General features: G+C 42.4%; 1 protein-coding gene across 6 annotated transcripts in view; it reads left to right on the top strand.

Moving 5' to 3' along the window:
• The first annotated feature begins 1,560 nt into the window (after nt 1–1,560).
• The window catches only part of SLC11A2 (solute carrier family 11 member 2), a 37,549-nt gene continuing 14,723 nt past the window's right edge, over nt 1,561–24,386 (top strand). The window contains exons 1-8 of one of the 6 annotated variants that reach the window (XM_039241352.1): nt 1,561–1,596; nt 17,147–17,218; nt 19,137–19,285; nt 19,840–19,965; nt 20,788–20,907; nt 22,325–22,431; nt 22,967–23,037; nt 23,145–23,212. In XM_039241352.1, coding sequence (XP_039097283.1) covers nt 17,185–17,218; nt 19,137–19,285; nt 19,840–19,965; nt 20,788–20,907; nt 22,325–22,431; nt 22,967–23,037; nt 23,145–23,212 — 675 coding nt within the window. In that variant the 5' untranslated portion in view covers nt 1,561–1,596; nt 17,147–17,184. Of the gene's footprint in view, nt 1,597–2,873; nt 2,935–3,205; nt 3,271–3,313; nt 3,522–8,301; nt 8,334–14,768; nt 14,788–17,146; nt 17,219–19,136; nt 19,286–19,839; nt 19,966–20,787; nt 20,908–22,324; nt 22,432–22,966; nt 23,038–23,144; nt 23,213–24,386 lie in introns of those variants that run through there. The other 5 variants (XM_039241355.1, XM_039241353.1, XM_039241358.1 and 2 more) reach the window with 5 other exon arrangements.

Genomic DNA, 24,386 nt, shown 5'->3' with positions numbered 1-24,386 from the left:
GACTCAGGTTCCTAAATTGCAAAATATAGTTCCTGCCTCACAAATCTGTTGTGAGGATTAACTCATGTTTGTGACATGTTAAAAATGGGGTTTGTTATAGATACATTAAGAGTGCAATTAATGTTGTCAGTGAGAACTGCGGACCTGGAAGGCATGAGTGGAGTATATATACAGGGCCACACTGTTGAGTAAACGAAACAGGAGCTATGGTAGAGTCTCACTTTCGAATCCATTCCTGTTTTTCGAACTCCTAAACTAACATAGGGCTTTTTCGTCCAACATTTTAGTTCATGGATGATTCCATGTGTACTTATTTTCCTGCGAAGGGGGACAGATTGGTGCCCAGCTCAATCTAAGGCAGCTTTGCCTTAGGGAACTTGTCTGAGATAGAAACAAGGACAAGGAGCAGGTCACATTGTAACGATATGACTTTTAGAGTTTGCTGAGATCCAGGGCAGGAGATTTCATAGATCTTCTGACTCTACGGCTGTTCGGCTGTTCGGAGTAGGAAGCAGAGCTACCTGCTAGGAGCCTATGAATTGATTACTCTTTCCTTTCTTTTCCATTCTAAGACATTTCTTTCTATTGCACTTATTCTCATAGGGTTTTTTTTTTTTTTTTGTGGTATTAAGCAGATTTTCTTTAAACGTATCAGAAAACTTTCTGAACACAGCAACTTCTTCCTCCCAGGACCCCACTTCTTTCTTCTCTCTTGCCCTGCCCCCCAAGTCTCCTTTCCACCTCTGCCTCCAGCTGGCCTACTAAACAATTTGCCAGAGGCATAATTTCCTCATTCTTTTATTTCCCCACCTCCCAGATTGAGAAATTCTGGGCTTGCTCTGGCTTTGTTTTTTTACAGTCTCAAGTTTTTGTTTTTTGTTTTTTCTTTTTCCTTTCCATCAGGTACACCAGTCCTTCGTTTGCATGGCTTTGTTGTCAACCTGTGGATCACTGATTTACCAGGCTGAGCCAGCGGGTCCCTCAGATCCCAAGGGACAGACTGGGCGGTGCTTTTACGCACACCGTGAGACTCCTCATAATTGCATCAGTGCTGCACGTACCTATGGAAAATTGTCAGGCTTGGGGTTAATTGGTTTCAGCTCACACCTTACGGGAGCAGAGTCCTGGTACACATGCTGCTGTGGTACAAGTACCCTAGCTTCGCACCAAGGGGAGTGGCATCCTTAAGGAAAGCAATTCCTTTTACTCCACCCCTTTCATCCTCTGCCACTCACAGACTGGCCTCCAGCTCCTGGCCGGTGGATCAAAGATAAAATCTTAGAATAGAAGTTTTCAAACTCAATCAATTGTCCACTAATATCCAGGAGTGGCAGATATACGATGCTTCCCTTTTCATGGCCGGTCAAAGATGAAATGTGATTATGCTTGGAAGGGAGTGGCTTGCCTCTTGAAATTCCCGGCTGTGTCTGGTTTAGCAGCGTGGTGTTGCCCAGAGCAGCCCAAGTGCCCTTATCTAACTAAGGGAGGCGCACTTGTCTGCATATATAGAGTCAGGAGCCGACACTCGGAAGTCTAGTCCAGCCTGCACAATGAAGAAGCAACCTCAGAAGGATGAAGCTCCACACTGTGAGCTCAGTAAGTAGCCAGCAACCGTGCGGAGGCCCAAAGAGGTTGCTCAGCTGAGCAGACCTGGTAGGGTGACATGAACGGCTCCAGCCATTTTACTTTCTAGTTGCAGCAGAAGTTCCCCAAGGACAGGTTCTGGTCTGGAAGGACTCCATCAAAGCCTTTCTGAAACTACCCAGATGTGCCAGAGAGATTCTCAGAACTAATTTGTGCATTTTCTTTTTCTCTCCAGGAGAAGTTCTGTGTGGAAACCAGCCTGTACCAGATTAACTGAGGATGCTCAGTCCAGTTTTTTTGTCCCTGAATTTTTTACTTTGCCCTTGATTTGGAGTTTTCTTTTGGCAGTTCATTCACCTTCCTCCTCTCTTGGACTCCTTTTACTATCTAATAAAATTTTCTCCTAGCATTTTTTTTTTTTACGCGAAGAAGTTGGAGGGGTTTATGCTTCTTTTCCTCTCTAGCTACAATTTGGTTAGATAAGCTTGGTTATCTTTAACGTAAGCTGTAGGGAGGTGTCTAAGAAGGTTTCTGGAAGCTCTAAAGGACATTGTAGAAAACGAGGGTGGCTCCTCACACTGTTTTTCTTCCCTCTAAAGCACCACTAGTCTGGCCATCATCTTCAGGGAAAGACTGGCGTGTGAGGCTGGGGCTGGGGTTGCAGTGGGATCGCTTTTAGGTAGGCAGAGATACAGCTTGGGGGAAGAAGCGAGCCAGGCGAGTAGGATGGAGGAAAACAATTCATTACCGAGGCTTTGGGAGTGAGGCATCTGATGCGGTGGAACTGGCTGCACTAGCTGATGTCTTGCGGTTCCTCCCGGGTGTGGGTTGCTTTCGGTGAAGCAGCAAATACTATGGTGTGGCTCTGGGGACGAGACGAAATGGTCCTGCCAGGTTGGCTAAACTTTACAGAGTGGAGCTGTACCTCGATGAGCCAAGTTTAGAAAAAAGGGGACTTGACTGCCAGTACCTAATGTGAGGCAGCGGGTAACTAAGGTAGGAAACTGATCTGTCCTGGGACTGGGCGCGCCAGCGCCAGGGCCCCCAGGTCCACCCTCAGTGAGCACTACCGGCGCTCGCAATGGCTCCGCGGGAAGCAGCTCCCGCCCAGGCCGCCGCGGCCCCGCCTCCAGCCTGACCCTGCGGTGGGCGGACCCTCGGGACGCCCTCGGCTGGCCACGCGCGCCGGCAGCTACCGGGAATACGAGGAGTCCAGCCAATAGGAATGTGCGACCGCGGTCCTGTCGGCCAATCGCGGGGCGTGTAGGGGGTTGGCCGGCTCGGCGCTAGCTCGCGGGATATGGAGCGGCCAGCGCGAGGGCGTCCTGTCTGGTCCAGGTTGCCGAGCCGGTAAGGCGACTGGCGGGCGAGGTCAGGGGTCACGCGGCCGCACCGCTTTCCCGAGGCCGGCCCGGGAGGGCTCGAGGGTGGGCCAGGGAGCAGGCGCCGGGGCCAGTATGGGGCGTGCGGGGCGCCGTGCGGGGCGGCGAGGGGAGGTGCGGGCAGAGAGGGCCCGAGGTGCGGGGGGCCGGACGGAGCCGCCTTATTCGAAGGAAGACGGAGAGCAGGGGGCCAGAGAGCGAACGCCCGAGGTTGTGGGGGCCTCGCCCCTTCCCCGCAGCGGCCTGGGAGAAATGGCCGAACCCCCGGCTGGACCTGCCGCCGCTCCGGAACCCGTGATCCAGGGTGCGCTGACCCGCTTCACGCCGCGGAGGAGGCGACCGGCGCAGGGCAAGGTCCCGGCGGTCGCTTTCTTATCTGCGGAGCCCTGGGGCTGCGCCCGTTCCTGGGCCTCCCGCCGCCCCTCTTCAACTGTAAAGACCACTTTAGTGCCGCCGACATCCACGGAGCGCCTTCGAGTGAAGGGCCTGGGCAGGCCGCTGAGTACTCGTGTGTAGATTGGTGGTAGGGCTGTTTGTGCCGCCTCCAGGCTCCAGGTACTTGTATAGGGGTCATTGTGGCACACGGTATGTAAGCGGGGTGGATGCCCTCCGACCGTTCGGTTGCTTGTATCCCTGCTTTTAAAGCTGCGATCTTCCGTGCTTGGATTCCTTTCCACACGCCTCCCCCCCCCCCCGGCCCCCATTCCCCGACTCATGTACCAGATGATTTCAAAGAGCCTCATTAGGGAAGACGTTGAAGAACCTGGGCTTGAGTTTTCCTGTGTGTAAACGGAACATGCTTTCATACTGGCGGTTGCTTTCAGAGGAGTGCTGTGAAGTTAGAGGAACGTGGCATACCTTTCAATGGAAGGGAAAAGCAGAAATTCTGTGGAAGGAGAAGCAAGGGCAGATAGGTCTCCAGACACTTTTGCTGGCCATTATTTTAGTGAATATTGGTGAAACCCTGGGACGCTTTACCTTGACCCCTGTGAAATCCAAGGCCCACCAGTTCACACTATGTCTGGGCTGTGTAAGCACGTCTGTGCTTTGAGCAAGCTGCTTAGTCGCCTGGTTCTTTTGTTTCCTGGAACTTAAAATGGGAATTGGTAATATCAGTCTTACAGGGTTGTTGGTGTAAAATAAGTTGATACAGATAAAGTGGCTTCGTTCTTGGCGTGTAGGAATTTTTATTACATGTGCCTTCTTTACCCTAAAGATTCCCGTCTAAACAAGTCTGACTTTATAACTCACCCTTTGCTCAGAGTCCTGTGAGCCTATTGTGAATGAACCCTTAGGCCCTTGTTTTCCATCCATAGTGTCAACGTTGACCTGAAGGCATAGTATAATTTCAGGTGATTAGAGAGGCTTTCTACTGGGTGTTTTAGTTTAATATCATTAAATAAGGTTGGACACTGTCACTATACTAGGTATGGCTGGGATAGCTGTGTTGAGTAAATGAATCCTCAGAACTTTTTGGGCTGTTTTTGTTTTTCATTGGAAAATACTTCATTGACAGCCTTGGCCTGGGCCCAGTTTATTTTGGATCCAGTAACCAAAAAGGCCATGATTGCAGTGTACTTGGCTTCTCATGTTTCCGGGATGACTGTGGGACTTGAAAGGGGAATTTCTGGGCAGCTTGGCAGCACTTCTTGTTAATGAATGGGGAAGCTTGGTATGAATCTAATCTTACTTTACTGTTAGGAAATCCGCAGTGGTTCCTTGGATTACTCTACAGAGCAGCTGTTAGGCAAGTTTACTTCAGTTTTGACTGTTGAAGTGAAGGTTAGGGATAGGGATAGAGGTTAGAGAATGGTATCCATAAAGTAGCATCTTTTGGGTGGGTGCTGTGGAGTGAAAGGCGTCTTTATTCCTTGTCTCCTCCCCGTGTACATAAATACAAGTGTCAGCAGACAGATTTATATCCTCTCCATGAGCTTAAAAATCTCTCTTGTTTTAAAACTTCTTTTTAATGTTTATTTGTTTATTTTGAGAGGGGGGAGGGGCAGAGAGAGAGAGGGAGACAGAATCCTAGGCAGGCTCCACTCCAGAGCTGGGTACAGGGCTCGGACTCACGAACTGTGAGATCATGACCTGAGCCAAACAAAATCAAGAGTCAGACACTGAACCGACTGAGCCACCCAGGTGCCCCTAAAAGTCTCTCTGAAGTTCTCTTGGTGTTATCTGGAAGGTACTGTTTTGTCTTCCGATTCTCCCCTTCCATGAAAGCTCCTGTTTATACAGGTAGCAAAATCACAAAATGAGAAACTCTGAATTTATGAAAAGGAGTATGCTGGCCCGATTTGGCTGAAGTACCGATGGTATGAGTTCAGTTATTTACCTTTGGAATTAGACAGTTTAGTGCTTCCCATACGGCTGAAAGTTGGATGTGGGTTTGGTGAGAGTAGAGGAGTGTCTTCCTCAAACCTCTGTACTTGTGCTTGAATAAGGAGGAAAGGGAGTGACATCTTCAAAGAGTTGAGTATTTGAGGCAGAAAGGGAAGCCTTTTGCCCTAATATCGTTGTCATCCTTACCATCTGAGTCTCTGTGGTCTGAATAAAATATTTTGGAAAAGAAGGCAGGGAGCATTTGAATGTGCAGAATATAAGGATTTGGAAGACCTAGGCCCCTCTTGTCACTCTTCAGATGCCATTTATTCCTTTGATAATTTAACAAGCATATTCAACAATGAACACTTTTTGGCCCCTGGAGACACAAAGAAGAACCCTTCAGGGATCACCAGGGACATCATGGATAAGATACATTGTTTGTATTATAAACTATAATAAAATCAGAATGGAATATAAAACAGTTGGCCGGGAATGATAAAAAATATACTTACTGTCTGGTTCCTCTTCCACTTTTAATTTAAGGCTGAAGTCACAGTTTTTGTGTGTGAGGTCCAAAGTTTCAAGTCTTTACTGGAAACTTGAATTGGGAAGTTGAGGTTCTTAGGTCATCTTGTATGGGTTATTTTTGTTTTGGTCCCATTTATCACTAGGAATCAAGTGACTGTTAAAACTCTTACGTAATGACAGGAGAAGGCTGCAAGTTAATTATTAAAATTTTAAACAGGTTCCACAGAACAGAAGGAGGCAGGTGTGCAGCTGGAGAATCTTGTAGTAAGTGTCTGTACAGTTTATAATACAATAAATTATAATAAATATATAAAATAAATAATTTTTCTTTGCTTTAAGAAAAGACATGTTGAGGAAAATACGTACTCAGGTTGTTAAGACCAGGCTACGTCCGAGGGGCCAGTATGTGTCACTGGAATGAATAATCATTCGTCACATTTACCAGAGAAAAACTACATGCAAGTGTGAGGGCAAAACATTTTTTCTGAGGCATGAGTGAGTATAGACTTATTTAAGAGACTTTCTTATTTCGATATAAAGGGGTCTTTGAAGTTGTTCACAGAGCTTAGAGCTGTGTTGCAGGATAGATGTGTGAGGCGGGGAGGCCAGGTTGGTTCCCCCAAAGGGAAACGCACTGCTGTATACTTCTGGTTAGGAAGAAGTCAGAGGAAGCTCTCGGTATGAGAATTGGGAGGAACAAAGACCCAGCTACAGTCTCCAGAAGTAAGACTTCAGTGACCCTGACATGTGAGCAGCTGAAGCTGGTTAAGCCTCAGCAATGAGGAGAGGAAGTGTTCTGTAGTAGGTAGCAGGCCCTTCTAATCCTGGTCTCTGGCTGGTAGGTGATATTTTTTTTTCTGAAAGATCAGGACTTCTGGGCAGCCTGACCGCCTTTCTCCCAGCTGTTATCATCTTTGACACCCAGGCAGTCACTTTCATTATCTTTCTCCCTGTTTCTTACTCGCTCTCTCCTTGCCGCCTAACATTTTCTCTTTTTCTTCTTCTTTTTTTTTTTTTTTTTTTTTATCATTAGACGTTCCCAGTGTCAGGTTTTTCTTAACTATAAAACAGATTCTCAGAAGTCCAGCTCAAGTGAGAAACGGCAGACTTGTTGAGATGAAATTGTGGTTCTCTGGTAGGCTAAGCAAGATAACCCCAATTTTGAGATTATTACTACGATATACAAAGTCAGTAAAAAGAAAAACAGCCCACACTGGTATCTTAATGGCCCAATGTGCCACAGTGAGAAAGTGACACACACACGCAGAAGCCCTGATGCGTATTAAGCACATTGTACAATGGGAGTACTGTTTGTACTTTATGAACTGGGTGTGTTTCTGTGGCTTTGGCTGAAGACATTCTAATATGAAGACATTCTTTACTTAGGTAGTGAGGATTAGAGTTTCGAGGCCTTTTCTTAAACTAACACCACAGGGACTTTTCATTTTGTTCCTTTGCAGAGGTAGGTGTAATCAGTCTTCAACCTGTCTTTTCTTCATTATTCATTTTATATCAAATTCATTTTCATAAGAGAAAAATAGGGTACACTTATATCTAAACTTTAAAAATTCTAAACTTTATATCCTCGAGAATAATTTAGAAATTCACGAGGTTTTTCATAAAATTAATCACTATAGAGGTGCTGGGTGGCTCAGTCAGTTGACTGCCTGACTTCGGCTCAGGTCATGAGGTCATGGTTTGTGGCTTTGAGCCCCACGTTGGGCTCTGTGCTGGCAGCTCAGAGCCTGGAGCCTGCTTCGGATTCTGTGTCTCCCTCGCTCTCTCTCCCCCTCCCCTGCTCATGCTCTGTCTCTCTCAAGAATAAATAAACAGTAAGAAAATTAATTATTGTAGTTGACATACAGTGTTACATCAGAGTCAGGTGTACAATATAGTGACTTGATGATTCTGTACATTATGGGGCACTTCCGTGGTAAGTGGAGTTACAATTTGTCACCATGTAATGTTATTACAATATTATTGACTATATTCCCAATGCTCTACTTTTCATTTTCATGACTTTTTTATAATTGGAAGTTTGTACTTTTTTTGAGAGAGAGAGACAAAGAGAGAGGGTGGAAGTGAGTGAGGGTTGGTGGGGAGGGAGAGAGAGAGAGAGAAATGGGGCTCACCCGAAGCGGGGGATCATGCTCACCCAATGCAGGGCTCAAGCTCACCAATGCAAGACTCGAACTCAGAAACCATGAGATCGTGACCTGAGCTGAAGTCAGATGCTTAATGGACTGAGCCACCCAGGCACCCAGAAGTTTGTGTCTCTTAATCCCCGTTCCCTATTTTGCCCCTCTTCCCTCCCACCTCCACTCAGGTAATGATCAGTTTGGTCTGTGTATTTAAGAGTTTGTTCATTTGTTTGTTTTGCTTTTTAGATTCCACATAGAAGTGAAATCATATGGTATTTGTCTTTCCCTGTCTGACTTATTTCACTTGGCATAATACCCTCTAGTTCCATACATGTTGTCACAGATGGCAAGATCTCATTCTTTTTTGTGGGTAAGTAACAGCCTGTCATGTGTGTATGTGTGTGTATTTATCACTTCATTATCCATTCATCTATCTATACACACTTGGGCTGCTTCCATATCTTGGCTATTGTAAATCATTTTGTAGTAAACAGTGCACAAGAGTTCTCTTTTCTCCACATCCTCACACTTTCTTGTTTTTTTGATACTCGCCATTCTGACTGGTGTGAGTTGATATCTCATTGTGGTTTTGATTTGCATTTCCCTGATGATTAGTGGTGTTGAGCATCTTTTCATGTGTCTGTTGGTCCCCTATATGTATTTGGGAAAATGTCTATTCAAGCTCTTTGTCCATTTCTCATCAGAATATTTGGGTTATTTGGTTTTCAGTTGTGTAAGTCCTTTATGTATTTTGGATATTAACCCCTATCAGATATATCATTTATAAATATCTTCTCTCTTTCTGTTTTGTTGATGATCTCATTTGCTGTACAAAAGCTTTTTATTTTGGTGTTCCTGGTGGCTTGGTTGATTAAGCATCCAACTTTGGCTCAGGTCATGATCAAGATCATGGTTTGTGAGTTCAAGTCCTGCATCAGGCTCTCTGCTGTCAGTGCGGAGCCTGCCTCGGCTCCTCTGTCCTCCTCTATTCCTTCCCCTCCCCCGCTGGTTCTCCCCTCCCCCCAAATAAACAAACAAACTTAAAAGAAGAAAAAGCTTTTTATTTTGGTATAGTCCCAGTACTTTATTTTTGCTTTTGTTTCCCTTGCCTGAGGAGACATAGCCATAAATATGTTGCTGAGGCTGATGTCCAAGAGATTACTTTCTATGTTTCAGGAGTTTTATGGTTTCAGATCTCACATTTAGGCCTTTAAATCATTTTGAGGGGCGCCTGGGTGGCTCAGTCGGTTAAGTGTCCAACTTCGGCTCAGGTCATGATCTTACAGTTTGTGGGTTAGAGTTGTGCTGAACGCTTGTTCAGAGCCTGGAGACTGCTTCAGATTCTGTGTCTCCTTCTCGCTCTGCCCCTCCCCGCTCAGGGTGTATCTCAGTCTATCTCCCAAAAATAAATAAATGTAAAAAAAAATCATTTTGAGTTTTTTTTGTGTGTGTGTGTGTGGTGTAAGAAAGTGGTCCAGTTTCATTCTTTTGCATGTAGCTGTCCAGTTTTGCCAACACCATTTATTGAAGAAGCGTCTTTTCCTCATTGCATATTCTCACTACTTTTCTCATAGATTAATTGACCATGTAAACATAGGTTTATTTCTGGGCTGTTTATTTTGTTCCATTGACCTTTTATGTCTATTTTTGTGCCAGTACCGTGCTATTCTGGTTACTGTAGCTTTGTACTATAGTTTGAAATCTGAGAGTGTGATACCTTCAGCTTAGTTCTTCTTCCTCTTGAGGTCTTTGGTGGTTCCATACGAATTTTAGGATTATTTATTCTACTTCTATGAAAAATGGCATTTTGATAGGGATTGCCTTGAATCTGTAGATGCTTTGGTTGCTATAGACGTTTTAGCAATATTAATTCTTCCATTTCATGAGCATGGTGAATGTTTCCATTTGTTTGTGTCATCTTCAAATTGTTTCATCAGTGTCTTACAGTTTTCAGAGTTATAGGTCTTTCACCACATTGCTTAAATTTATTCCTAGGTATTTTATTCTTTTTGGAGTGATTCAATAGTGGGATTGTTTTCTTAATTTCCCTTTCTGCAATTTCATTATTAGTATATAGAAATGCAGCAGATTTCTGTATGTTAATTTTGTGTCCTTTCATTTCCTAGTTGTAATAGTTATTTTGCTGGAGTCTTTAGGATTTTCTATATATATAGTATCATGTCATCTACAAATAGTGCCAGTTTTACTTCTTTACCAATTTGAATGCCTTTATTTCTTGTCAGATTGTTGCAGCTATGTCTTCCAATACTATGTTGAATAAAAGTGGCAAGAGTGGACATCCTTGTCTTGTTCCTGATCTTAGAGAAAGGCTTTCAGCTTTTCACTGTTGAGTATGATGATAGCTGTGGATTTGTCATTTATAGTTTTTATTATGTTGAAGTATGTACCTTCTAAACCCACTTTGTTGAGTTTTTACGCTGAATGGATATCCTATTTTGTCAAATGCTTTTTCTGCATCCATTGAGATGATTGTATGGTTTTATCCTTTCTCCTGTTAATGTGATACAGCATATTGATTTGCAAATACTGAACCACCTTTGCTTTCCTGAACTAAATCCCACTTGGTCATGGTGAATGATCCTACTAATGTGTTGTTGACTTTGGTTTGCTAATATTTTGTTGGGGGTTTTCGCATCCGTGTACATCAGGGGTATTGGCCTGTAGTGTTTTGTTTTGTACTCTTTGGTTTTGGTATCAGGGTTATGCTGACCTTGTAGAGTGAATTTGGAAGTTTTCCTTTCTCCTCTATTTTTTGGAATAGTTTGAGAAGAGTAGTTATCAAGTGTTCTTTAAATGTTTGGCAGGATACACCTGTGAACCCACCCGGTCCTGGACCTTGTGTTTGTTTGGAGTTTTGATTACCATTTAATTCCTCTGCTAGTAATTGGTTCACATGGCTTTTCTAAGCTGTTTCTTTCCCTCTCATTCTCAGCGGGGGCAAATCGAGTTTTGGAACTGCTGCGATGGACATTCTCAATGGAATAACTCTGAAAATGCTTTTTTTTGTTCTGGAATGGAAAAAGAAAGTAATAATGTCTTATTTTAAAAAAGTGGCTAGTAATCTTCCTTATTAAAATACATAGGGTTCAGAAAACAATAGGCTCTGTTCGAACCACTCGAATATTTCAGAGTTTTATTGACTCCCAATCGCCCAGGGCAGGAGCTCACCTTCACGAAGAACGTCTTATGCAGCATAGGTGTTAGATTAATAATAATAGCTTAGTGGGAATATCAAGTACTTTAGCCTTAAAGGAGACTTTTGGGGAAAAGGGAATTTTAGAAGGATCTAGAAATGTTTACATTTCTTCAGACAAATTGAATTTTTCTTTTTATCTCAACTCCTTGTTATCCTCCAATAAACAACTTGGGTATCACTTTTTAAAGCCTTGATCTGTGCATCTGGCAGTTTCAACTTTGTCACCAGCATGTTGCTGGCACTGAAAAATTTTCTGAGGGAACCTTCAAGGAGAAAAAGGTGGCTTTGCCAGTCTATTTTATGTTATGTTGTTTTATTTTACTCCTCACTGGGCTTTGGTGGGGTTTCGTGGTGTAGCACGTCTACACCACGTGCAGGTCTAAATCGAGATAGGTATGTTCAGCCCTTCCATGCTTTGCAAAAGCGATTCCTGACTACCTTGGTGTGAATTTTGCCAGTCAGCTTTAAACATTCCTGATCACATGTATTTAATCAATTGCTTCCACATAAACACTTTAGGTTCCCTCTGTGAGAGTGCTTTTCCTTCTTAATGCTGTCTTTGATTTTGTTTTTATAGGGGCAGGAGATTAAAAGGAATGAATTAGAGAAATGTTCAAAAACATTCCTCTCTATTAATTTGAGGGAGACTTTTGCAGTGTTGAACACAGCTCTGAAATCCATGAAATTGTTTTGTTTTGAAGTTTACTTACTTATTTAATGTTTGTTTATTTTTGAGAGAGTGAGCGAGCAAATGCGAACCAGGGGAGGGGTAGAGAGAGACCGAGACATAGAATCCAGAGCAGGCTCCAGGCTCTGAGCCCTGATGTAGGGCTCAAACCCACAAATCGTGAGATCATGACCTGAACTGAAGTTGAATGCTTAACTGATCAGATGGCTTAACCAATTGACCCACCCAGGTGCCCTAAGTTTGTTTATTTTGAGAGAGGGAGTATGTGCACCAGCAGGGGAAGGGCAGAGAGAAAGAGAGAGAGAATCCAAAGCAGGCTCCATAGTTTCAGTGCAGAGCCTGACTTGGGTCTCGAGCTCATGAGCTGTGAGATCATGAGCTGAAATCAAGAGTGGGCGCTTAACTGACTGAGCCACCCAGGCGTCTCTGAAATCAGTGAAATAGTTTTGAGGGCCCCTATTCTCAGCAGGGAAATTTTATAAGAAAAAAGTATTTCAAATTCAAACTTTTTTTTTTAACCATAGGGAAAGAACATTTCTCTCTCTCTTTCTCTCTCTCTCCCTCTCCCCCTCTCCCTCCTTCCTCCCTCTCCCCCTCCCTCTCCCTCGCATACACATGTGTGTATATGTATTTTTTTTTAAGTTTGTGTATTTATTTTGGGAGGGAGAGAGAACCCCAAGCGCCTAGGCTCTGCACTGTCAGTGTGGAGCCCAACTTGGGGCTGGATCTCAGGAACCATGAGATCATGACCCTTAACTTATATGTGTTTTAATGTACAGTATTTCATACTTTTTTGGTGGAAATTTAAAAACAGATTTGGGGGGCACCTGGGTGGTTCAGTCGGTTAAGTCAGTTAAGCACTCAGGTCATGATCTTGCAGTTCGTGGGTTTGAGCCCTGCTTCGGGCTCTGTGCTGCCAGCTCAGAGCCTGGAACCTCCTTCAGATTCTGTGTCTCCCTCTCTCTCTGACACCCCCCTGCTCATGCTGCCTCTCTCTCTCAGAAATAAATAAAGCATTAAAAATTTTTTTTTAAAAACCCAGATTTGGGCTATCTAAATTGTGCTTCAAAAAATGAACTGTTCTTCCAGAGTTCTTGTGAATACTAAGAGAACACATGAAATAATGTTAATTAGATGTTCAGTATTGATTATAGCTAATGTGTTTTGGGGGGATATCCAAATTAAGGAGTCAGGAAACTGCTTCCTGATGTGGCAGCTTCTCATTTTTGCATTCAAATGAAACTCCCAATTCATAATATCAGAGCATGGCTGTTTGGGCACCAAGACAAAGTGGTTGTAAGTTAAACTTAAGACAGTATAGTGTGGGGCACCTGAGTGGCTCAGTTGGTTAAGCGTCCAACTTCGGCTCAGGTCATGATCTCACGGTTTGTGGGTTGGAGCCTCGTGTCGGGCTTTGTTCTGACAGCTCAGAGCCTGGAGCCTGCTTCAGATTCTGTGTCTTCCTCTCTCTCTGACCCTCCCATGCTCATGCTCTCTCTCTCAGAAATAAAAAAAAAAATCCCAAAAAAACCCAGTATAGTGTATGCCCTCCAGGCGGGCAGCTGCAGATGGCTGATTATCCATTATAGAAGTTTTGTCAGAGTTAAGCTACACATCCTGAAAGTATTTGTTTGGAAGCTGAGTGAATCCATAGGACCTTTACGTTCAAAAAAATAAATACAAGGACATGACAAAATGATTTTGTTTTATTTATTTATTGTTTTTTAATTTTTAATGTTTGTTTATTTTTGAGACAGAGAGTGTGAGCAGGGGAGGGGCAGAGAGAGAGGGAGACACAGAATCTGAAATAGGCTCCAGGCTCTGAGCTGTCAACACAGAACCCGATGTGGGGCTCGAACCCATGAACTGCGAGATCATGACCTGAGCTGAAGTCGGACACTTAACCGACTGAGCCACCCAGGTGCCCCGAAATGATTTTAAGTGCAAAATAGTATATGGTGTATATTCAGTGAGAGGTCTTCCTTTCACCCAACCTTATTTGTGCTCCCCCTCTCCTTTATCCTGGGGACACCGTTACTAGATTTTGGTGTGTCCTTGGGAGGTAGTCCATACACGTACATATGTATATTATCATCCCTCCTCTTTTTTTTCTTCTTGCCATATAAATGATTCTATACTGTCTATAAATTGGGTTTTTTACTTGAAAACATGTGTTAGAGATTATCTCTTATCAGTACACTTAGATTTGCTTTATTATAATAGCTGCACGGCATTCCATCCTGTGAACGTACATAGTCTATTTACCCAGTTTTTGACTGATATCTAGATTGTTTTTAGTCTTTTGATATACAAACAGTGTTACAGGAAGTTTCCTTGTACATACTTCTTTGTATGAGTGTCTCTTTAGGATACATTCTTAGAGATAGAATTGCTGGGTCAAGGGTTGTGTACCCTTTTAACATTTTAGACAGAAAATGTAATTTTATTAGCCTTTTTATCTTGTAAAACATTTGTTTAAAAGTAATCTCTGTGCCAGGCGTGGGACTTGAACTCATGACCCCGAGATCAAGAGTCACATGCTCTATTGTTCTACAGACTGAGCCAGCCAGGCACCCCTCTTGTAAACATTCTTACAACTTTTTTTTTTGAAAGAGGGTGGGTATGCACAAGTTGGGGAGGGGTACAGGGTGAGAGAGAATCCCAAGCAGGCTCCACTCTCAGTGAGGAGCCTGACATGGGGCTTTATCTCACGACCCTGGGATTATGACCTGAGCCAAAACCAAGAGTTTGACACTCAACTGACTGAGCCATCCAGGCACCCTATTCTTACAACTTTGGTAAGGAATGGGATAAAACAGTTACAGTACATCTAAGCAGGAGTGCCATTTTTTCTGTTGTTGCTGTTTGACAGGAGGAAACTTGCTGGCTTTGGAAGAAGGTGACACTTTATGGTTGAGGGTGAGCTAGAATATTATCAAAGATATATTAATCATAATTATCAAAGTATTGCTGGATTGATTCTGATTGCTTGTATTTCAACTTGATCTTTTTATTAATATAGTTAAATGACTGAAACGATCTGGTGGTATGGTCCTAGGGAGCACAGCTCTCTTAACATTAACTCACTGCTTCCATAGGAGTCTTAAATTTTCATGGCGATTTAAACACCAGGCTTAATTGACCTTCTCTATTCCCTGCCCTCGTTATGTTCTGTAGACACTGGAAACAGTGGAACTTCTAGTTTGTTGACTGAAAGTTTTGATGAGAAAGATGGAATCTATAATCGCTTTTCCTTTCTTAAAATAATACATTTCTGAGATTTCAGAGAGAAGACCAGACTTCTTATTGGCTCTGTATGTAATTAGTGTAGGAATAATCCCTTAGAATACAAGTAACAATTGTAAAACATTTTATCATGAAATATTTCTGTCTAAAATTATTTAACAGATGTGTTCAACACTTATGTGCCTTAAACAGGGTATCCGTTATCACTATAAAAGTAATCTAGTTTAGTCAGTTCTTAGTGAGTAGGGCCGCATTGGAAGAAACTTGAGTTAGTCTTAATAACAATATATTTATGTATTATAATTATATATTACATATTATATGAATGTTATATATAATTAATATTAATAGTTATTAACAGTATTAACACCAAAATTTATTATATTAATATACTAAAATATTAATATCATTTTAAATAATAATAATGTTCTCAGAGTTGATCAAAGTATAAAGGACTCTTTACCTCATACCAAGTGGCCCAAGACCCTTTTCCTGTAAGAGCCACAGTCCCACAGCTGATTTGCGGTGCCTAATTTATGATGGGTTAGGATAACCTGATAACCTAGCCTCTTAGAATTCTATGTAAAATAAAAAGGCTCTGGATGGGGTCAAGGGGCCGTGTTATGATTGGAATCCAAGTGGCTACTGCTACTCTGAGTGGTTAGCTAGGGAAATCTCATTTAGGTGAGGTGCTAAAGAGGGTTTGAATGTCATCAGTATTACTGGCATCTGTTGGCTAGTGTTTCCCCATATGGTGGCTTAAAACCCGTTATGAGAGACATGGCTAGTTGTCCATTGCAACAAAATACTTGATATTGGTGATAATAGAGGTAAAAGATTGTTTTCCAAATTAGCAACTGGTGGTATGTTTTATATCCGGGAAGATAGATGAAACCTAAAACCCTTCAGGTCTGAATTCTGTAATTCTTTAAAATAGGGACAGAATATGTTGGTAGATAGAGTATTTAAAAAAGAAAGTAGAGGAATGTTTGGACAGGAACAAGGGACAAAAGATGAAGACTTTATACAGTAAAAGATAACTAAGGAAAGGTTTTATAACTTTTCCAGGAGGATAGTTTTTATTGGGATTTAGGCGGGAGTCAGGGTTAACAATAAATATTGGCTTGTCTTTCTGCTAAATTTGAAATAAACTGAGAAATAAATTCCTTAATCAGTAGATCGAAATGTTAAAAAACCAGCCTGATTGGTGGGGTTAACTGGAGAATACTCCGTAGACCAGTGGCCGGATGGACTTGTTACCATCCTCCGCTCTCCCGGTTAAACTTAACCCATCAGGATGCTGGGCTTCTGGGACAGGCACTCATCCCCAGTGCCCCCTACCCCAACCCAGCCTTGCAGGATGGAGAGAGAAGTGCTGGCATCCGGCAGACTCTGCCTAGTCCTCCTGGTACCTCATCTCTCCCTGAGAGCCCAGGAGAGGAGGCCCGTGGTGATTAGTTTGTGCTCCCAGTGGTTGACAGGTGAGGGAATGAGAAATGTTACGGGAGAGGTCTCTCTCTCCTCAGGGAAATATGAGGCCCGGAGATAATGGCCCTCCTCAGCTAGTATGGTGGTAAGGTACTTTTCTCCCCGCTTTCAGAAAATTGAAGCATGAGCTCAATTATAATGTTTCTTAGATCAAAAAGAGTTACAGATCTTTGTCCTTAAAAACTTGTAAAGGCAGGCGGACCAATCTGGTTTTAAGTATTTGAGTTATTCTGGAAGCAAAAGGCAGAAACTGGGGAATTGCCTAGCAGCCTCTCTGTGGATGCTTATTAAAAAGCATTTACCTACTTTCCTGAAATACCTTTTGCTTCAGTTTGGTTTTGAAGTCTCATTAGCAAGACTTTTATATTTTTTATTAAATATCTCAGTCATACTCTGAAAACTGTAACTATTTTCAAGGTTATCTAGTTTAGTAGAATAATTCTTTTCATATAGTATGGGGTCAGTTATGCAGAGTAACAAAACGCTGGTTCTGAACTTTTTAGTTTGTTCTTGCTGATTCCTCTCTTCCTTTTCTCCTTTCCAGAATCCTATTCTAAGAACTTGGACACTCAGGCATCCACCATGGTATTGGGTCCTGAACAGAAGATGCCGGATGGTAATTTACAGCTTTGTGTTATTGTATGATTTTTATTTGGAATTAAGTTTATTTTTATTTTAATTTTTTAAAATGTTTGTTTATTTTTGAGAGCGAGAGACAGAGACAGAGCATGAGCAGGAGGGGCAGAGAGAGAGGGAGACACAGAATCTGAAACAGGCTCCAGGCTCTGAGCTGTCAGCAGAGCCTGATGTGGGACTCAAACCCACAAACCATGAGATCATGACCTGAGCCAAAGGCAGACACTTAACTGACTGAGCCACCCAGGCGCCCCAGAATTAGGTTTAAATCAGTAATGGAAATTGACCATATTTTCCTTCTTGTCTTCTGTGATAACAAAAACTGTCCTTAACTCCTCTTCCCTAGCCAACAGTATCATCACAGAGACCTGCTCCAGTCAGGTCCAATCCAGTCACCATCTGGTAACCTAGAGGCTGTAAATGAAATAGATTTATAACTACAGAGATCTGTCTCCTATCTTACTTGCAGTTCTGAGATGAGCCAAGATTAGTTACAAGTTTGGTTTCTATAGCAGTAATGATTGCGAGGGCAGTATTAATCACAGACCTGGCATTAAATTCTTTAGAATGCTTGGCTCTTCACTGCAAATACTTAACGTAAGTAGCAGTAAAATACCGAGCAAGCACCTTAAACTGTATTTCATTAGAGCTTCTTGAGTGCTGTAATCCTTCCTAATTCTAAATGTCCCCTTTAGAATTTTCATTCCTTTTCTTTAAATTTCTTCATTAATTCAGGGCCACTTCACATCAAGTGGGTCAGCTCCCTATAGAAAGAAAGCTTTTGTTTTTCTAATTGGAGGTTGCAAGGATTTCTTGGAAACCCTAACATTAGAGAGCTCTGTGGCTCAAAGTAGCAGTTTGATGCCTACCAAACTAGGCTTTGTGTCCTTCTGGCAGATTAGCCCTTTTCTCCCAGACCCTCCCCTTCCTAGGGCTTAAGACTAACTGCGAAATTCAGGACTCAGGGAAACACTGATTACCAGTCTAAGATGAGCCCTCCTATCATGAGGGCGCCCACACTCTGTGACCCGAAGCTCTTCACTGGAGACCTTAGTCAGGAGGCAAAGGATTCCTGCTTGGTGGTTTCCCCGCAGGTTCAGATTTTAGCTTGAACTGTGGCAGGAGTTTTCAATTTCCACATTGATTGAAAATCCTGACAGAGTTGTAATGTCCAAGGATGATTCTTATAAATCCTACCAAACAAATGATGAGTTGGTGACAGAACTAGACAGACTTAGTTCTTTTCTTCTAAAAGTTAGGATTTTAGGTTACCAGTCTGGGAGTGTTATATTTTGAGCCCTAGACATCCATGGTTTCAGAAGAAAATGAAATGGTTCTAAAAATTGCCACCTGGGAATAAAGAAGTGTGAAAGTAGGAAAACCATGGCAAGATGAGTGTTAAAACTGATCAAGAGCAGAGTGGGGAAGAGGGGTGAGAAGGAACTTTGTTACTGTAAGCTTTTTTATTTCCCGAATTTCCATCTCTGTGAATATATTGCCTATTAAAGAATTAATTTATTTGGGGGGCGCCTGGGTGGCTCAGTCGTTTAAGCATCCAACTCTTGACTTCAACTCAGGTCATAATCTCACGGTTTGTGAGTTTGAGCCCTGCATTGGGCTCTGTGCTGACAGCGTGGCGCCTACTTGGGATTTTCTCTCTCTTATTCTCTCTCTCTGTGTCTCCCCCCCTCCCCAACACTGGTGTTCTCTCACAAAATAAACTTTTAAAAAAAGGAATTAATTTATTAAAAATATAAATAAAACATTAGAAATACATTGAGTAGAGTCAGGTTGGTCTTGTACTTTTAGGTATTAAAAGATTTAATTTAAAAGTTACTAAGGATGAGTTGTTAGTGTATTTTGTTCATTTTTATTTCTTCTCAAACCTGTTAATTTAGATGATGCTTCTGGAGACCATGGGGACTCTGCCAGCCTTGGTACCCTCAACCCTGCCTATAGTAGCTCGTCTCTTTCCCAATCCACTGGGCACTCCCAGGAGCCCTTCACCACCTATTTTGATGAGAAAATCGCCATTCCTGAAGAGGAGGTTAGTGACACATCTTTGGAGGAAAACTTTATTTAGGGAAAAGTTAGGAGTGAAACATCTGCTGGATAACTCAATGTCAACAGCCTCACCTCTGATTTTGGCAAGCAGTCTCTGAAGACAGCTTCTGTAATCAGAATAAGTAGAAACTGTTCAGGAAAATGAGGGCCTTGAAAACAGTTGCCACTTGTACTAGTGAATGTTTTTTTATCTAGAAGTATGAATTTCATGTTCTTTTTTTTTTTTTTTTTTTTTTTACAGTGTCCCTTTTGGTTAGTGATTGGGCACAGGAACACTGATAGGTTTTAGACTGAGAGGCTGATTGATGGAAAGAACAAGTAAAAGAAAGGGCTCCTATTTGGACAGAGAAGTGGCTAGCTTATTGATACGAAGTGGGTAAGGTAGAAGTTGAGCTTGGATATACCCAGTGTCCGACATCCTAAATCTTTGAATCTTGTGAAGTTGATATTGTTGCTTTATATGTGACAAAATAACAGATAAATTAGATCAGTAATTTGGAGGTGATAATTAGTGTGATCTCTTCCTCTCTTGTATAGTATTCTTGTTTTAGCTTTCGTAAACTCTGGGCTTTCACGGGACCGGGCTTTCTTATGAGTATTGCCTACTTGGATCCAGGAAACATTGAGTCTGATTTGCAGTCTGGAGCAGTGGCCGGATTTAAGGTAAACATCTGGCCCTACCCCTGTCCCTTTTAAACCCACAGTACACCCTCATATCCTTTCCCCCGACTCTGTTGGATGTCCGCCTCGGGGGTTACATGCAGATACGTCATTGGCAGTGACACTTAGGTGAAAAGTACTTTCCCTGTGTTTGCTTTTTTTTTTTTTTTTAAGTGTGTGTTTATTTTTGAGAAAGTGTGAATGGGGGAGGGGCAGAGAGAGAGAGAGAGAGGATCTGAAGTGCACTCCTCACTGAACAGCAGTGAGCCCAATGTGGGGCTTAAACCCAAGAGCTGTGAGATCATGACCTGAGTTGAAGTTGGACTGCTCAACTGATTGAGCCATCCATGTGCCCCCTTTTTAAAGCGAGCAGAAGAGGGCAGAGAGAGGGAGATACAGAATCCAAAGCAGGCTCCAGGCTCTGAGCTGTCAGCACAGAGCCCCACCTGGGGCTCAAACTCACAAATTGTGAGATCATGACCTGTGCTAAAGTTGGACGCTTGACCGACTGAGCAACCCAGTCACCCCTTAATTTATTTTAGTTACCTGTTTGGTTTTAAATTTTTATTGTTTTTTTTTTCTTAATCTACTCCACATAATTTCCTTGAACAGAGGAGAAACTGTAAGTGGGGGAAACTAAGGCTCAGAAAGGTACAAGCTGACCTAGCAGGTTATGTACAGAACCTGATACAGAACTCAGGTCATTTGGTTTCAGACCTGGGCCCTTTCCTGAATGTTGTATTTCTCATTCACGTTGCTAAACAGCCAAACAAAAACGCCCCAGTTGTCTAATGAGTGTTATGATGGGATTTTGTTCTTCCCTAGTTGCTCTGGGTACTTCTGTTGGCCACCATTGTGGGGCTCCTGCTCCAGCGCCTCGCAGCTAGACTGGGAGTGGTCACGGGGCTACATCTTGCTGAAGTGTGTCACCGTCAGTATCCCAGGGTGAGCAATGTGTTGTGCTGTTTGTTACTCATCTTATAGGAACCTGTGTGTCGGGCGATGTGTACTGGCCTGAGGGCTTGGGAGTCAGGGGCCCTGAGGGTGAGTCCCAGAGGGAATCTTGTAGTCCTTCTTGTTGCCAACCCATATTTCTATACTCCTTCAGAATTTAACTTGAGATTCGCTTTTTGCCAGAAAGCTTCCTTTGAAAAATTCTTTGAATAAATATCTCCCATTCATTCTGCCTTCTGGCATCTCGCAGTGCCTAGCCCATGGAGGGGTGTGAGTGCCCTAAACACTTTCATTCATACGTCCATATTACTATTATACTTATTTTCTTTTTTGATTGACTTTGTCATCAATTTGAGAAATAAGGTTTATCCTTTTACTACAGACTACATGTGGCAGGATCTTTGGATTTGTTAATAATTCTATTTTTCAATTTACCCTGACCCTGGAGGTTATACTTTTTCTACAGTTTTTTTTTTTCTGGACATTTTGGCCCTTTCTCACTGCTATCTAAGGCAGGAATGGACTCTGTGTGTACAAGATAGTTTTAACCTCAGTTCATTTTTAGATAAGATACTGATCTGCCTCTGGTTTGTCCTAAATGTTTAATTCTTTTCCTGGCTGCAAGAAGCTATCTTTATCTCCTTTTTTCCCCCATCTATGCCTCTCAAAAAAACCAAGGCAATTTATAATTTCTTATAGCTTCTCTTTATCTTAACGGTTGTTTTTTTTGTGTGTGTGATAATATTTTTGTATAGTAAATACCTGAAGATTTCTTTTTTCTTGGCCTCTGTGAACCAGTATTAACTAAATTTGTCTGCTGGCTGGATTATTTGACCAAATTAGTTTCGTACTTATATGCCACTCAGTTCCAATCAGTTCGCCTTGAGTCCCTTTTACATATCTGTCCTGTTTCACTTGCTCATGTATTATCATTACAGTAAGGATGACCCTAGCCTTTTCTTTTTCGTTTTGTCTCTTTAGCCATGGTCAAGATATTTTCTTCTGTGGTCATTTTCTATTCTCTCCTGAACAATATTTTGACCATATGAACATCCTCATTTTCCCCTGAAACTTTTAAGATTGTTTTTAGGCAGGAAATTAAGTGGAAATTAATGAATGGAAATTCCATTCCCCTGTTGAGTGGAAAGGAAAGAGAAAAAATTAGGATCAGCCTTTGCCCTGACCTTGGCTCATAGGTTCTACCACATAGAAAACACTCTTGCTTTCTCTGATGGGGGGCCACAGTGCAATGATGGGCAGGGTGGAGCCCAGTTCTGTTTCTTCATCCCTAAACTGACAGCTATGACGGACTGTGGAGGGGTCAGTGCCAGATGTGAATTCTAAACTATAAGGAAAGTTCTTAGAAATGATTAATTAGAACTATGTCTTTCTGCTGTTTGGTATTTAGGTCCCACGAATTATCCTATGGCTGATGGTGGAGTTGGCTATCATTGGCTCAGATATGCAAGAAGTTATTGGCTCAGCCATTGCCATCAATCTCCTGTCTGTAGGAAGGTGAGAAGGTTTTCCTCCAGAGAGTAATATTTTTCTAGATTTCAAAACAAGTGTAAAAACAAAAACCCAACTCATTTTCAGTTTTCAAGCTTCAACTTGAGTATTATTTTTTCTGTGGAACCTTTCTGGAGCCACCTTCTCTCCCAGCAGCCTGTAGGGTCTCTCTGTTCCATGTTTTCATGTTGGGTTATACATCCTGCTATTATACAGTATGTGATATTGTGTGTTACAAGTATTTATTTGTGTATCAGCTTATCCCACTAGACAAAGAGCTCCTTGAGGGGGAAGACCTATACTTCTCAGCTTTGTATCTGAAATGTCTGACTTAGTAGACAATCAGTGTTTGAGTGAATGTAATTAATTCAGTTGATGCTGTGACCCTAAACTAGCTAAGGCCTGACCTCCCACCACTGTCGCCTCTCCCCCAAGTCCTTGCTTCTCTAAGAGTTGTATGTCTGGAGAGCTGTTGGAAAGGAAGTGTTTCTCAATGTTTCCTTTTCTTTCCTTTAATTTCCATTTCTTACCTCTGACCTAGGGTTCCACTGTGGGGTGGAGTTCTCATCACCATTGCAGATACCTTTGTATTTCTCTTTTTGGACAAATACGGTAAGGAGAGTGGGGATGGAGGGGTCAGTCAAAGAATCTTCTTTCCTTCACGTGGCTGATAGAGAAGTCTGCCTTCTGTGAGCTCACTGTTGCATTTTCCCTTTCAGGCTTGCGGAAGCTAGAAGCATTTTTTGGCTTTCTCATCACTATTATGGCTCTCACATTTGGATATGAGGCAAGTGTTATAGTGCTTTAGTACTTTCATTAGCTTTTTACAACAATAAAAAAGATTTTTTTTTGCCTTTTATTTTAAGATCGTATAATGCTAGGATGGTTTAATTGTATCCCATGTATTAACAAAAAGCCGATTCAGCCTAGGCCAGTTTTGGAGGAATAGGATCTGCAGCAAAGGCGAGTCTCCAGGAAGTCCTGCTGGGCCTCCTACTTCAGAAATGACTAGATTTTTTAGGACTTCCTACACTAGACTCCCTGGTTCCAAGTTGGCCATCCCAACAATAGAGCATCTTGGGAGAGAGTTAGGGAGGAGGTTGGAGGGTTATTCTTAGCTCTTAACTTGGAGGGGTTCTAGTTTTACTCATCCTGGCTTATACCAGCTGCAGCTTCAACTTTCTCTGTATTGCACCAGTTAATGAACTGTAATGGGTATAGTGGATCTTTCCTGCTTTGTGCCCCAACCCGGATACTCCTAGGAAACAGTGTAATTTTATGCAGTAATAGTGCCTTTCTATGTCCAATTGTATTTTTAAATATTTATTTATTTTGAGAGAGAGTGTGTGTGCCTGTGCATGCGTGCAGGGGAGGGGCAGAAAAGGAGAAAGAGAATCTCAAGCAAGCTCCATCTGTTAGCACAGAGTCCCACTTGGGGCTCGGTCTCATGAACCTTGAAATCATGACCTGAGCTAAAATCAAGAGTTGGATGCTTACCCAACTGAGGCACCCAGGTGCCCCTATGTTCAATTGTTATAAACTGGTTTTTGCTTATTGACCTCACTGAACTTTGAAAAATATATCTAATCTGTGAATAGATTATGCAATAGGTTAGTCTAAGGGTTCTAAGAGAAATGCTGAACCAGGACAAAGTATGTATGAGAAGTATTTATGACTGAGTCTCACAGCATACATTAGTGGCAAACATAAGTGATTTTTAGATAAGCATAAGTGAATAGAGGCATACGTGTGGGTAATCAAGAATTGACTATAGGGCACTTGGGTGGCTTAGTTAAGTGTCCGACTTCGGCTCAGGTCATGATCTCAAGGTTCCTGGGTTCGAGCCCCACATCGGGCTCTGTGCTGACAGCCAACTCAGAGCCTGGAGGCTGTTTCAGATTCTGTGTCTCCCTCTCTCTCTCTGACCCTCCCCTGCTCATGCTGTCTCTCTTTCTCTCTCT

The sequence above is a fragment of the Hyaena hyaena genome, unplaced genomic scaffold (assembly GCF_003009895.1).
Source record: "Hyaena hyaena isolate Hyena2069 unplaced genomic scaffold, ASM300989v1 scaffold_192, whole genome shotgun sequence".
Taxonomy (NCBI): Eukaryota; Metazoa; Chordata; class Mammalia; order Carnivora; family Hyaenidae; genus Hyaena; species Hyaena hyaena.
Note: the sequence above shows the minus strand (reverse complement) of the source record. Positions and strands in the feature narration are given on the sequence as shown.